The 15,872-nt window shown below is 44.1% G+C and overlaps 1 protein-coding gene across 1 annotated transcript in view; it reads left to right on the forward strand.

Moving 5' to 3' along the window:
• Positions 1–15,872, forward strand: part of LOC141247126 (uncharacterized) — a 132,553-nt gene that overhangs the window by 68,650 nt on the left and 48,031 nt on the right. Inside the window, exons 5-8 of the mRNA XM_073669190.1 lie at positions 2,616–2,726; positions 2,867–2,983; positions 7,088–7,198; positions 7,478–7,594. Of these exons, the coding sequence (XP_073525291.1) occupies positions 2,616–2,726; positions 2,867–2,983; positions 7,088–7,198; positions 7,478–7,594 (456 nt within the window). The remainder of the gene's footprint in view (positions 1–2,615; positions 2,727–2,866; positions 2,984–7,087; positions 7,199–7,477; positions 7,595–15,872) is intronic.

Raw genomic sequence — 15,872 nt, forward strand, 5'->3', positions numbered from 1 at the left:
TCATGTCAGATATTGAGAAAAACATGCATATGTGTCTATTTATATACTGTATGTAAACTTCTGGTTTCAACTGTATATGCAGACAGACTTAGCTTTGCTATTGCCATAGTGTGTACAAAAACAGCTCTGCTACAGCCATAGTATACAAACACCCACTTCTGCTATAGCTATAGTACACCCACAACATTGCTACAGTCATAGTATACACAAAGCTCTGCTATTGCCATTGTACATACACATAGCTCTGATACAGGCAGAGTATATACACACACACAATTCTGCTACATTCATAGTGCATACACAAAAAGCTCTGCTACAGCCATAGTGTATACATACACACAACTCTGCTATAGGCATATTACTCACACAGCTCTTCCATAGCCATAATATACAAAGACTCAGCTCTGCTATAGCCAAAATGTACTGTATATGGACCCAGACACAGCTCTGCTACTGGCAGTCCACACGGAGTAAGCAATCATCCTCACAGTCACTCTACCTCTTGGCTCAAGTAAGAACAGTCTGAATGAGTGACATATACTGTATGCTGACAGTGCAGGGAAGATTGAATATAGTACAGGTCAAAAGTTTGGACACATCTGTTCATGTACTATGTCTGCTAAGTGATGTTTGTGCATCATTTATGATGGCTTTTATCAGAGGAGCTGTGAATTTGAATTTTTTGAGGTTGGTAACCTTGATGAACATATACTGCGCAGTAGATGTAATTCTTGCTTTTTCTTTTCTGGGGATGTCTTCATGAGAGCCAATTTCATCATAGTTATTTATGGTTTTCATGACTGCACATGAGGATACCTTCAAGACTCTGATAATTTTCCAAATTGACTTTTCTTAATTTCTTAAAGTAACGATGGACTGTCACTTATTTTAGCTTTAATTGAGTGGTTATTGTTATATTCTGATGTAGAACAGTTGAGTATAGGGCTCAACACTGAATGGTACTGTGCACCAATACTGCCTCTGCAGAAAATACCCGATGGCCACAAATACTTTCTGAAGGCTGAAGAGTACACAAGTGAAGTCATGACGAAACATACATATTCATTGCAAGCCATTCCAGGTGACTGCCTGATGAAGCTGCTTGAGAGAATAATAATAATTAATAATGTTATATAGCACCAACATATCCCGCAGCACTTTATAATTGAAAGGTTACAAAAAAGATTATTCCAAAGTAACATATAGTTTGATAGGAGTTATAGGAGGAATGGAGGTCCCTGCTTGCATGCTTACATTCTATAAGGAAATATGGGGGACACTATAGATAAAAAGTGCTTGCCATGGATGGTCCAGCCATCATTGTACTAAATAGGGGTTTTGATATAAAGCTGCATAAGCCGGTCATCAGCCAGTATATGTCTAAATAAAGTTACCAAGTGCTATTGGGTGCATGGAGGATGTGGAGACAGATGAGTGGGAGGGACCAGTTTCTGATGAAAATTTACAAAGAGGGAACAGGAAAGATTGATATTAATGAAGTGAGGTGATAGTTCTATCTAAAGTGATGTGTTTTTAAAGCAGACTTAAACATGTGGGGGCTAGGTATTAATCGGATCATTTGGGGTAGTGCATTCCAGAAAACTGATGCAGGAAGAGAGAAGTTTTGGAGACGGAAGTGGGAGGTTTGGATTATGGAGTATGTTAGTGTTAGCTCAGTTGCCGAATGGAGTACACGGAGCGGGATATAGACAGAGATGAGGGAGGAGATGTAGGGCAGTGCAGAACTGTGGAGATCTTTGTGGGCAAGAGAGAGGTTTATATTGTACTCTGTAGTGGATGGGTAACCAGTGCAATGACTGGCACAAGGTGGAGGTGTCGGTGAAGCAGCTGGACAGAAATACAACCCTGGCTGTCACATTCAGGATGGATTGGAGATGAGAAGGTTTGGTAAGAGGGAGATCGATCAGTATAACATTATCATCAGAGTAAAAGAGAGGAATCTAAGGTTTAACATGCATTCTGGTTTGTTGCTTAACTGCTTGTTTCCATTTGTGTCCCTTCGTGGTTGTTCTGCCTTCAGTCTGAATCTACAATGTCCACATTCCAATAAGAACAAGGAAAACCACTGGGTGAACAAGTGTGTCCAATCTTTTGACCGTTACTGTACATTTCTTTGCAGCATGCGCAAATTTTGTCTATATAAAATCTCTGTCAGTGGACTCACAAAAAACAAATATTTATGACAGTTTCCATGTGGATAGTACCGGGAAGGGGTTGGGGCGATATTGCACTGCCCCTCTCAGCTCAGTAGACTATTAGTAGTTGTGTGTTCTGTTCCTATTGGTGCTTCGCAGCTGCTGGCAATATTTAAAATATGGTGCATTTATAGGAAAGGCTCTCTGTGATACAGAAGTATTCTAGCAATACAAGGGCAAAGCTATAGGTAATAAAATTATCTGATGCCCTGCAAATCTACCAACCTGTAGTCTGTGAATAGACATCAGACTATACAAACAGTATGTAATCTAATGATGTTCTGATAAATATTACTGGAAATGTAAAAAAAATAATAATAATAATAATATTGTATATATTCTGATAGTACCATTACATCTTCTAAACAAGAGTATATTGTTATTCATTTCGCTGTGCAGATAGTCATATAAATGTCACCCTCAGTCTTAGCAGCACAAAGAACCTTCCACCCACATTAATCCCCAATCACACTGTCCTGAATACTGAAACATCTAAATCTCAAACTGGAGGTTTGTTATAATTGCACAGATCAGAATTACCAGGACTGTGTTATGGTTTATGTACTGATATATAGAATTTTGTGCAGATGACAACAATTGTGACATTATATGTCATCTGTGCTTTTTTATGTTTGACATTTACTACTCAGATCTTACTAGCACTACAAGCAAAAACCAAGTCACTGGTAACAGAGTGGAGTATATCAGCTCATTGTTACCCACAACTAGAGACACAGCTCTTACCCAATCTATTCCCAACAAGCAAGGTTGGTAATAATGCCATGTACAAATATGAAATTGTCCAGAAAATAGTTATATGGTATGCATTCTTCGCAGAGCTGTACCCCAGAACATCCAGCAGATGGCAGACTAGTAATAAAGTATACATCTCCACTACAAACAGCAACCAAGGTTGGCAGAGTCTGTTCTTCAATGTCATAAATGTATTTATTTTCTAATATTAATAATATACATTTTATATAGTAGCATGGATGTTTTAAGGAATTAGTTTAATGGCAAAAACTACATTTTTAAAGACAAAAGAATAATCATGATAAGCTAAAAGATTTACGTTATGATAATTTATTTATTTACCAGAGTTTTTTTCTCTGTGGGCGTGTACTTTTTTTTTACCCTGCATGACATTGACCAATCATAAGCAGGCAGCAACATACCTGGGAATAAAGAACATCCCCCACAATAGCTTAGAACAGGATTTCTCCTCTGTAAGACTTGATGATCAGACAGCCCTGCTCTCCTGTAGTCAGTGTACGGGGGGGGGGGGATACAGCAGGGTACTGAGAGAGGGGAGGCACAGATGAAGATGTGTTTGTAATTAGACAAAGCTCTGCTGTGATGTTCCTCCCCCCACACTTACTGCCATGAGATGATAGCTGAAAAGTATATGCACACTCATCTCTACTCTACTTCTAGCACTTAGGGTATGTGCACACGAAGACTCCCAGCCTGAGCGGCGGCTTTTTTTTTATTCACATGCAGAGTTTCCTCATAGAGGTTAGGTCTATGGGGAAAGCCCGCATACGAAATTGACATGCTGCGGTCTGGAAAGGCACGCCGAATGTCAGTTTCCGCGGGTGATCTGCATACGCATAGTGGACATGGGATTTCTACAAATCCCATCCTCTTTGCTGTTACATCTGGCCACTGCGGGTTTGACGCAGCATAAGTCCACAGCTTCAAACCCGCAGCAGCTCCGGATCGTCTGCACACACCCTTATTACTCTGCAGTAAGACCAGTGGGAGAACTGGCTGTCTGTCATTACATGTTTCAAACATTGGCTTTCTAAAGAGCACCAAACATGCAGGGCGGGGACCTGAGCTCCTGTCCGAGCAAGCCGGAAATACTCGCCGAGCTTGTCAAGCACCGTGATACTCGGGCGAGTACCGAGTAGTGATGAGCACGTTCGCTCATCACTATTTGGCATTCTACAGTGCTTGCCAAAAATTTGCTTTGGCCCGGAAAACTAACCTTTATGCCCTTCCAAATATCTTAAACATAGGTCTCAAACTTCATATGAACAGAGGATTATTTTGTTTGATCCATAGGCTTATAGATGTCAAATGTCAAACACCATTTTCGTCCTTACAGCTGACAACCATTTGCTTCGCTGCAGCATAGTGTAACATCCCTGCGGCGTGCTTGCATGGTGCACCACCTCCCACCATGCAAGACCGCAATCTCACCTCTCAGTCCAGGCTGCACATTTTGTTTCAGTATCTGCTGTGTCCATGTCTCTTGTCTGACTGCTTAGGGCATCGGTGCAGCTTCTGCCTGTTTCTTATAGTTACTGTGTGCACAGTCCTAATGCATCCCCAGCCTATTGCTGTGAGTCACTGGATATTTAAACCCCCTCCACCCAATAGGAGGTGCCTGAGCAACACTTTCACTCAGTTTGTTTTGCAACTGAGTTGCCAGGTCCTGTCCTGACTCTAGTCTGTTTCTGCCACCCTGGGGGCTGAGTACCCAGGGCAGCTACCTGTACCTGTGACTTCTAGTCAGTTTCTGCCACCCTGGGGGCTGAGTTCCCAGGCTCGTTCTTGTATCTTGTTCCTGGTTCAGGCCCTGTCTGAACAGTGTCCTAGTCTGTTACTTGTTTGTGTCTATGTCTGTATATTCCCTTTTTCCTGCAGTATCTGAACGTGCACCTAACTCCAACTCGTTGTCTCTGTACTTCTGTTTGTGAGTTTTGTGTCCACTCGCTACAAGTACCTTGTGTGTATCTGGTTCTGCTCGTTCTGTTTCCCTGCCTCTGTATCTAACTCCTGTGTTCCAGCTATCTTCTTGTGTTCTCCAGTCTGTTCCATGTGAACAGAGCCCTGTCCTGTCTACTGCATCTGCGGGTTTTTCTTTGCTCTGCTTGCTCACTGCACCTGCGGTTTTGCTCTGCTTTGCTTGTTCACCGCATCTGCGGGCTTTGCTCTGCTTTGCTAGTTCACCGCATCTGCGGTTTTGCTCTGCTTTGCTTGTTTACAGCATCTGCGGGTTTTGCTCTGCTTTGCTTGTTCACCGCATCTGCGGGTTTTGCTCTACTTTGCTTGTTCACCGCATCTGCAGGTTTTGCACTGCTTTGCTTGTTCACCGCATCTGCGGGTTTTGCTCTGCTTTGCTTGTTCACTGCATCTGTGGGTTTTGCTCTGCTTTGCTTGTTCACCGCATCTGCGGTTTTACTCTGCTTTGCTTGTTCACCGCATCTGCAGGTTTTGCTCTGCTTTGCTTGTTCATCGCATCTGCGGGTTTTGCTCAACTCTGCTTGTCTACCGCACCTGCGGCTCTGTTCCTATATCCCAGTCTGTGCTGGTCCCTATCCTGCCTACGTTCCTACTTGCCAGTACCCGCCTGTCTGCATGTCAGCCGTGCCTGCCTGTGCCCACCTGTTTGCATGCCAGCCGTGCCTGCCAGTGCCCACCTGTCTGCATACCAGCAGTGCCTGTCAATATCCACCTGTCTGCATACGAGCCGTGCCTGCCAGTACCCACCAGTCAATATGCCAGTTTAGCCAGCCAGTTCCTGCATTCCCCGGTGTGGGTCAACAGCTGTGACCGGGGTCTGACCTGGAGTAGCACCTGGTCCCTCTGCTCGGTTCCTCCCTGGTTCACGGATTTGACTGAGCCTCCGTTCTACCTTGGTTGGATCGGGTTGATACTTAGTTACGCCCCTCCAGGCACTCCTCGGTTCATGGTATAGTGGGATCACTAATCACACTCACGCTGGTCAGTCCGGGCGCGAGCGTAACACACAGAATCAGATGAGCGGGCTTTGGGCCTCCTGCCTCTTGCCTCTGCGTAGTAAGTTTCTGACCTGCCTGGAGCTAGGCCTAACTCTGTCTCTGTCCTGCGCTGGCTGACCTTGTGGTAGGGCCTTTCCTTGGAGTACACGCTCCCGACTTACGGGGCCTATGTGTCTCCTGGCTCTGTTACGTATCAGCACTTTAGCGATCCTGGGACTTGTAGTTCTCCAGGGATTCTGGTTTATCTTACTGGGTCGCGGAGATCCCGGTAAGCTTCGGACCCGGTGTCCGGTAACCGCTTCGGGGTGAGCCAATTAAGCTCCTCTGCCCCCTATGTACTAACTCTCCTCTTGCCTTCGGCCTACTCGGGCCCTCACTAGGCTACTCACACTAACGGCAGCTTGCCGCGCTTCACCGATCTTATGGCGCCAGCACACCTAAAGCTCACCTCTCTGAGCTACCCGGAGTCTTGATCTGGATAAGCTCCACTGCAGGATAACAATTGCAGGAGCTCGAACAGGCTTTTGTCCTCTGAGGAAATTCTTCTCAGACTGCACTGGACTCACTGCTAAACCAGACTGAACTCGACTCTGACTCCAGAATAGACTAACTCCTGCCTGGTTCCACCTTCCCTATTTATCTATCCCTATCGGGCTCCCTCTGGTGGTCTGAGGTGGAAGGTGGAGATGTGTGAATGGTTATGGGGGCCTCTTGTGGAGGAATCCATCAATACACCCTTCTAGGATCTGTGATACCTAGCGCAGCTGGGCGTCACACTTACATTCTATAAGGAAATAGGGGGGACACTATAGATAAAAAGTGCTTGCCATGGATGGTCCAGCCGTCATTATACTAAATAGGGGTTTTGATATAAAGCTGCATAAGCCGGTCATCAGCCAGTATCTGTCTAAATAAAGTTACCAAGTGCTATTGGGTGCATGGAGGATGTGGAGACAGATAAGTGGGAGAGACCAGTTTCTGATGAAAATTTACAAAGAGAGAACAGGAAAGATTAATATTAGTGAAGAGAGGTGATAGCTCTATCTAAAGAGATGTGTTTTTAAAGCAAGTACCATTACATCTTCTAAACAAGAGTTTATTGTTATTCATTTCTCTATGCAGATAGTCATATAAATGTCACCCTCAGTCTTAGCAGCACGAAGAACCTTCCACCCACATTAATCCCCAATCACACTGTCCTGAATACTGAAACATCTAAATCTCAAACTGGAGGTTTGTTATAATTGCACAGATCTGAATTACCAGGACTGTGTTATGGTTTATGTACTGCTATATAGAATTTTGTGCAGATGACACAACATGGCAGCATTATATAACTGCTCAAAGAAATCCAACTGATGGAGGATCCACTGTCCAGTTACCTGCTGATCCTGCATTTGCTACACATAGTATCCAAGGTTAGCCAGTTTTTGGTACCAGTATTGTATGCAGCAAACAATTGTGACATTATAGGTCATCTGTGCTTTTTTATGTTTGACATTTACTACTCAGATCTTACTAGCACTACAAGCAAAAACCAAGTCACTGGTAAGAGAGAGGAATATATCAGCTCATTGTTACCCACAACCAGAGACTCAGCTCTTACCCAATCTATTCCCAACAAGCAAGGTTGGTAATAATGACATGTACAAATATGAAATTATCCAGAAAATAGTTATATGGTATGCATTCTTCGCAGAGCTGTACCCCAGAACATCCAGCAGATGGCAGACTAGTAATAAAGTATACATCTCCACTACAAACAGCAACCAAGGCTGGCAGAGTCTGTTCTTCAATGTCATAAATCTATTTATTTTCTAATATTAATAATATACATTTTATATAGTAGCATGGACATTTTAAGCAATTACTTTTATGGCAAAAATTACATTTATGAAGACAAAAGAATAATCATGATAAGTTAAAAGATTTACGTTATGATAATTTACTTATTTACCAGAGATTTTTCTCTGTAGGCGTGTACTTTTTTTTACCCTGCATGCCATTGACCAATCATAAGCAGGCAGCAACATACCTGGGAATAAAGAACATCCCCCACAATAGCTTAGAACAGGATTTCTCCTCAGTAAGACTTGAGGTGATCATTTATATAGTACAGTAGTTTTACGGCAAAAATAACATTTAGGATCACAAAAGTGGAATCCTGATAAGCTAAAAAAAATTGATGCAAAAACTCTCAAAATTAATCAATGTCCTCATTGTACGGTAAGTAGTGTTGAGCGAGCACTAAAATGCTCGGGTGCTCGAAGCTCGGGCCGAGCTCGCCGTGATACTCGGGTGCTCGACCCGAGCAATGAGCCCAATGTTAGTCTATGGGAGACTCGAGCATTTTTGCGGTGGCACCCCCGGCAGTCTTTTAAAAGCCTAACAAGTGCCCAAAACGATAGTGACAGTGCTCAAATGACATGGGGACAGCATGGGGATCGCCCCAGGAAGCATTTCTGACCCCCAGGTCACTGCTGTCAACAACGTGGTCAGAGGTATTAAGCCACTTTTACAGGCTCACAATAAAACGAAAGTGAAACTTTTTTCCTGTGAAATATGTTAAGGAACATCCTTTCCAGGGAAAAGACTTGTGTATAAGTTAAAATAAATGACCAAAAACAAAAATACTCCTCCACACCTTCGGCTATGTTCACAAGTAGCATTTTTTATGCGTTTTTGCACTTTTGTATTGCTTTCAACTATGACAAATGCATTCACCGGGAAATGTCATTTTAACATTTTACAACCTTATCTGGCCATGTGCTGTGTGACACATGCATAAAGTGCTGAAAAGACATGGGAACAGCATGGGGAAGACCCCTGGAAGCATCTCTGACTCCCAGGTCACTGTCTAAAATTGTGCCCATCATAAGTGATCCTTGCCGCATCAGAAGATGCAAACTTGCAACTATCCCCATGCAAGTTCTAGTCCCAGGGCAGTGTTCAATTGTACCTCCCCCATTCCTTGCAATACAAGTGCAAGTATGCAGCCTGCCACCCACCCACCCCCAGGCTGCAATACCATACTGCTTGCTTGCTTGAACTTGAAATTGGGCCTTTTAGGCATGTGGAGGCGGAATCTGGCCACCACGTCATGGCTGTGTTGGCGGCCTGGAATCCATACTCAGTCCCCAGCCGCCCCGCGGCCGGGTGTCCATACTCAGTCCCCAGCCGCCCCGCGGCCGAGTGTCCACACGGTCCCCAGCCGCCTGGGGGCAGCCGGGTGTCCATAAACGGTCCCCAGCCGCCCCCATTTCTCCTTGGAACATCCCCCCACACACTTTTCTTAGCCCGGCCTGCTTTAGGCAGCATTGGACGAGCCCACCAGAGAACCAGACTCCTCTGGTGGGCCCTGACTTTTCCATCGGTGGTGTTGAGAGTGCCAAGGTGAGGAGCATGATGATGATGACAGAAGTTAGCATCTGCTATGTTTTCTTTTAATGCAAGTGTAAGTGTGCAGCCTGCCACCCACCCACCCCCAGACTGCAATTCCATACTGCTAGCTTGCACTTGAAATGGGGCCTTTTAGTTTAGAGGAGGCCGAAGCTGGCCACTACCTCATGGCTGCTTCGGCAGCGAGGTATCCATACTCAGTCCCCAGCCGCCCCTATTTGTCCTGGTGTGCCTTATACATAAGATTAAGCGCGTATACCAAAATATTACCTGTGCCCTCCCCAGTGCATTTAGTGGGAAGGAGAGCCTATTCCGCTGTAGTGTGTGCATGCCAAACCCCTGTTCATGGTACATGCGAAGATGCCTCCCACCTTGCACCTGTCGTTGCAGACTTGCAACTATCCCCATTCAAGTCCTTGTCCCAGGGCAGTGTTCAATTGTACCTCTCCCATTCCTTGCAATGCAAGCGCAAGTATGCAGCCTGCCACCCACCCACCCCCAGGCTGCAATACCATACTGCTTGCTTGTTTGCACTTGAAATTGGGCCTTTTAGGCATGTGGAGGCGGAATCTGGCCACCACGCCATGGCTGTGTTGGCGGCCTGGTATCCATACTCAGTCCCCAGCCGACTGGTGGCTGGGTGTCCCCGCTTGCTCCCCAGCCTCCAGGGGGTGGCCGGGTGTTCATACTCGGTCCCCAGCCACCCCTATTTGTACCGGTAACCTTTCCCACACTTTTCTTAGCCTGGCCTGCTTTAGGGCAGTATTGGCCGAGCCCACCGGACTATCAGACTCCTCCGGTGGGCCCTGGCTTCTCCATCAGGGGAGTTGAGAGTGCCAAGGTGAGGAGCATGATGAGGATGATAGAAGTTAGCATCTGCTTTGTTTTGTTGTAATGCAAGCGCATGTATGTAGTAGTGGCTAGGCCTGAGGAGGTCAGCGTTTTGGCACATATCCTACCTCCTCCGAGGATTGCTGGATGTTTTCCTGCTACTATCCAAGTTCTATGACTCCCGTTAAAACAAAGCTTCAGGTGATAAATGATGGATGAGGTAGTGGCAAAGGAGAAAGAGCAGGAGGAACAGGGACCATTCACATCAATATCAGGCCAGTCAGCCAGATATGTCTTGTAGGATATGTTTCTGTAACAAAAGGAGCGGTTCGGCTACACAGTTATACGGCATACAGTGAGTGCAATGCCTACCAAAAATTTCGAGGCACTCCAATGCCCCTTGGAAATGACATGGAGGTCAGAGGGCGTTAACTAAACCTTTTTTTCCATTTATAGCAACTGGGTCTCCTGTGCACTGTTGGCCTAAGCAGTGAATGGAAGGCTTTCCAAAAATTATGAGGTACTGCAATGCCCCTTACAAGAGCCATGTGTGGCACCCCAGGGGTCTGGTCACCACAGTAATAGAGATTACGTCGGAGAGCAAGTGGGAGGTTTCCTGGTCAGGATCCCTTAAACATGCAACATCCTCCTGCCCCAGTCCTGGGAGGGGAGAATTCTGCCCTTATAAACTGGATCTGGGGTGGGGTTGAGTGAGTCAGAGAACAGAGAACAGTCAGAGTCAGAGTGAGAGCAAGGGAAAGTAACAGCAAGGAGCTCTGTAGGAGCTAGGAGCTAAAGACGAGGGGCTGGAAGCTGAGCAGAGCTCGCCCTGGCAGAAGACAATAGGAACCGGACACAGGAGTCCGAAGCTGTGAGGACTAGAGATGAGCGTTGTTCTACTCGAACTGTTCGCCAATCTCAAATTCGAGCTGTTTTGGGCGGTGTTCGAGCCGTTCGGCGAACACGAACAATTTGAGAAAAATTCGGCTGTTCGAGGTTATGTTCGATAACTGTTCGTGCACCAAAATCATAACTGGATTTTTTCTCAGTAATGATGAAAATTAATGTTAATACGCAGTTTGAGTGTACAGCGGGGAGGGGGGAGGGACAGGGGATGGATCTCTGCAGGAACAATGAAGATCTCCATTTTTTTTTCTCTTTCCCGCATTTGCAGTGGGGAGGTGCAATCTGTCAGCCTATCAGCAGCGCACACACGGAGCGAAGTGCTTTTTTTCACACAAGCAAGGGCATGTGTCATTGGCAGTGTATGTCACATGTCCTTGCCCTATAAGACCAAGCCATTTTCCCCGTCGCCACCATTTTCTCACTGCTGCAGCTGCGTGTTAGACGGCACCGCTGTTGCTGTGTGCGCTATACCTTGTTAATTTCAAGCCAATTTTCGCACAAATATACAGATAGCTTGGGAGTAGGGAATAGTTGTGATTGCAGTCCTTTTAAGGACTAGGTTACAGCATTTCCTACGACTTTTATCAGGGAGGTCTGTGCTCTTAAATAGATAGGTTGTGGGAGTAAAGACTAATTGTAATTGGAGTCCTTTTCAGGACTAGGTTACATCAGTTCCTATCAGTTTTTGCCAGGCAGGTCTGTGCCAGTGCTGTGCAAGTTTTTTTCACAGCATTTGGCTGAATCTAGCAAAGCTAATCCTTTTTGGCCTATTGCAGAGTGTGTTAGTCAGTGGAGTAGCCTATCTGTGTTGCAAGATATACCACCTGTGTATAGAATACCAATTTTTTTACTGCACCTAGTGAAGTAAAATCTTTTGGGCATAGCATCATTCTATTAGTCCATCTATACTGACCTCCATCAGGTTGCAAACTGAATATAATTTTTTTCTGCATCTAGCTCTGAAAAAATATTTGGCCTTCTAGTAGTGTGTCGGACTTTCTCTATTAGTCCATCTATACTGACCTCCATCAGGTTGCAAATTAAAACTAATTTTTATCTGCATCTACAGTACCTCTGAAAAAATATTTGGGCTTCTAGCTGTGTGTGGGACTTGTTGTATTAGTCCATCTATACTGACCTCCATCAGGTTGCAAACTGAATATATTTTTTTCTGCATCTACCTCTGAAAAAATATTGGGCTTCTAGCTGTGTGTGGGACTTGTTGTATTAGTCCATCTATACTGACCTCCATCAGGTTGCAAACTGAATATATTTTTTTCTGCATCTACCTCTGAAAAAATATTGGGCTTCTAGCTGTGTGTGGGTCTTGTTCTATTAATCCATCTATACTGACCTCCATCAGGTTGCAAACTGAATATAATTTTTTTCTGCATCTAGCTCTGAAAAAATATTTGGCCTTCTAGTAGTGTGTCGGACTTTCTCTATTAGTCCATCTATACTGACCTCCATCAGGTTGCAAATTAAAACGAATTTTTATCTGCATCTACAGTACCTCTGAAAAAATATTTGGGCTTCTAGCTGTGTGTGGGACTTGTTGTATTAGTCCATCTATACTGACCTCCATCAGGTTGCAAACTGAATATATTTTTTTCTGCATCTACCTCTGAAAAAATATTGGGCTTCTAGCTGTGTGTGGGACTTGTTGTATTAGTCCATCTATACTGACCTCCATCAGGTTGCAAACTGAATATATTTTTTTCTGCATCTACCTCTGAAAAAATATTGGGCTTCTAGCTGTGTGTGGGTCTTGTTCTATTAATCCATCTATACTGACCTCCATCAGGTTGCAAACTGAATATAATTTTTTTCTGCATCTAGCTCTGAAAAAATATTTGGCCTTCTAGTAGTGTGTCGGACTTTCTCTATTAGTCCATCTATACTGACCTCCATCAGGTTGCAAATTAAAACTAATTTTTATCTGCATCTACAGTACCTCTGAAAAAATATTTGGGCTTCTAGCTGTGTGTGGGACTTGTTGTATTAGTCCATCTATACTGACCTCCATCAGGTTGCAAACTGAATATATTTTTTTCTGCATCTACCTCTGAAAAAATATTGGGCTTCTAGCTGTGTGTGGGACTTGTTGTATTAGTCCATCTATACTGACCTCCATCAGGTTGCAAACTGAATATATTTTTTTCTGCATCTACCTCTGAAAAAATATTGGGCTTCTAGCTGTGTGTGGGTCTTGTTCTATTAATCCATCTATACTGACCTCCATCAGGTTGCAAACTGAATATAATTTTTTTCTGCATCTAGCTCTGAAAAAATATTTGGCCTTCTAGTAGTGTGTCGGACTTTCTCTATTAGTCCATCTATACTGACCTCCATCAGGTTGCAAACTGAATATAATTTTTTTCTGCATCTAGCTCTGAAAAAATATTTGGCCTTCTAGTAGTGTGTCGGACTTTCTCTATTAGTCCATCTATACTGACCTCCATCAGGTTGCAAATTAAAACTAATTTTTATCTGCATCTACAGTACCTCTGAAAAAATATTTGGGCTTCTATCTGTGTGTGGGACTTGTTGTATTAGTCCATCTATACTGACCTCCATCAGGTTGCAAACTGAATATATTTTTTTCTGCATCTACCTCTGAAAAAATATTTGGCTTCTAGCTGTGTGTGGGACTTGTTGTATTAGTCCATCTATACTGACCTCCATCAGGTTGCAAACTGAATATATTTTTTTCTGCATCTACCTCTGAAAAAATATTGGGCTTCTAGCTGTGTGTGGGACTTGTTGTATTAGTCCATCTATACTGACCTCCATCAGGTTGCAAACTGAATATATTTTTTTCTGCATCTACCCCTGAAAAAATATTGGGCTTCTAGCTGTGTGTGGGTCTTGTTCTATTAATCCATCTATACTGACCTCCATCAGGTTGCAAACTGAATATAATTTTTTTCTGCATCTAGCTCTGAAAAAATATTTGGCCTTCTAGTAGTGTGTCGGACTTTCTCTATTAGTCCATCTATACTGACCTCCATCAGGTTGCAAACTGAATATAATTTTTTTCTGCATCTAGCTCTGAAAAAATATTTGGCCTTCTAGTAGTGTGTCGGACTTTCTCTATTAGTCCATCTATACTGACCTCCATCAGGTTGCAAATTAAAACTAATTTTTATCTGCATCTACAGTACCTCTGAAAAAATATTTGGGCTTCTAGCTGTGTGTGGGACTTGTTGTATTAGTCCATCTATACTGACCTCCATCAGGTTGCAAACTGAATATATTTTTTTCTGCATCTACCTCTGAAAAAATATTGGGCTTCTAGCTGTGTGTGGGACTTGTTGTATTAGTCCATCTATACTGACCTCCATCAGGTTGCAAACTGAATATATTTTTTTCCTGCATCTACCTCTGAAAAAATATTGGGCTTCTAGCTGTGTGTGGGTCTTGTTCTATTAATCCATCTATACTGACCTCCATCAGGTTGCAAATTCAAAATAATTTTTTTCTGCATCTAACCCAGCCAATAGTTTTGACCTAATACCACAGTTTGGCCACTCAGCTCTGCTCGGTTACCATCCATTGTTTTTTTGTGCAAACAACTCCAGAGTTGTGAACTAGTTAACCACCAAAATGAGTGGAAAAAGGCCTGCTGCTGGTGGAAAGGGGAATAGGCGTGTTGGGAAGGGGAAAAAAGGTTGTGTCCGTGGGGTAGGTGTTAAAGCAACAGTAACATCTGCAGAAGAAAGACCATCTTCCAGCCAAACTAAAATGTCTACTTCTTTTAGCGGACAATGTGATAAGATCCCTTTCTTACGGCCACGCCAATCGCTACAAATTCCAGATGAGGCACAAAAACAGCAGGTGCTTCAACGGATATCAAGTGCTCCTTTAAGTGGGCTCTCCTCCACATCAACTTCAACATCACAAATACTCCAGTCCTCAAAGGTGTCACCCAAATCGCACTTGCTTCCTCACAGCTCCCAAATCTCCAGCTGCCTGTCTGAGTATGAGGTAGAACAGATGGTTGAGTCTGCAGAGCTGTTTACTCATACTATAGCCTGGGAATCAGAGGTCGACTCCAGCGCTTGTGTGAATCCAGACGAGGAAATGATCTGCACTGATGCCCAGAATCTTTATGAGTCGGATCCAGGACCAGACGCAGAAGGTTCTGACCATAATGTAGACCCTCATTCCCAAACTGTAACTCCTGTTGGTGGAGACAATGAGGAAGACGATGATAAGACTCAAATACCTGATTGGAGCGACAACTTTAGTTTTTTGTCAGGGCAGGAACAGGTTGGCTCTGAGGACGACGGGTGTGATAACGCACAGGGTGATGATGATGAGGTCGGAGATCCCACTTACTGTCAACCCACAGTCAGCCAAGAGATGAGGTCAGCAGAGGAGGTGGAGGAAGATGCTAGTGACGACGAGGTCAGGTTGCGCCTTCCTGGACAGAGACGTAGTACTGGAAGCACGTCAACAACTGCATCCTCAAACACAACTCTGCCTCTCACCACAAGTCGTGGTGGCTCTTCAGGTCACATGGGTGCTAAGCCTTGCATAGCCTGGGCATTTTTTCAGATCGATAAAGATGACCCAACTCGTGTTATCTGTAACATTTGTCAGCAAAAGCTAAGTAGAGGCCAAAAAATACATAGTTTGAGTACTTCATGCATGAACCGGCACATGGACATGAAGCATAAGTTGCAGTGGGAAGCTCAGTGTGCTACAATGCGGCGTCAATCCTCTTTATGTCAAAGTTCCTCCACTGCTTCTGCCTCCTCAACCTCCT

This window comes from Phyllobates terribilis, unplaced genomic scaffold, assembly GCF_046119375.1.
Source record: "Phyllobates terribilis strain yellow unplaced genomic scaffold, ASM4611937v1 Scaffold_2__4_contigs__length_985480577, whole genome shotgun sequence".
In the NCBI taxonomy this organism is placed as follows: Eukaryota; Metazoa; Chordata; class Amphibia; order Anura; family Dendrobatidae; genus Phyllobates; species Phyllobates terribilis.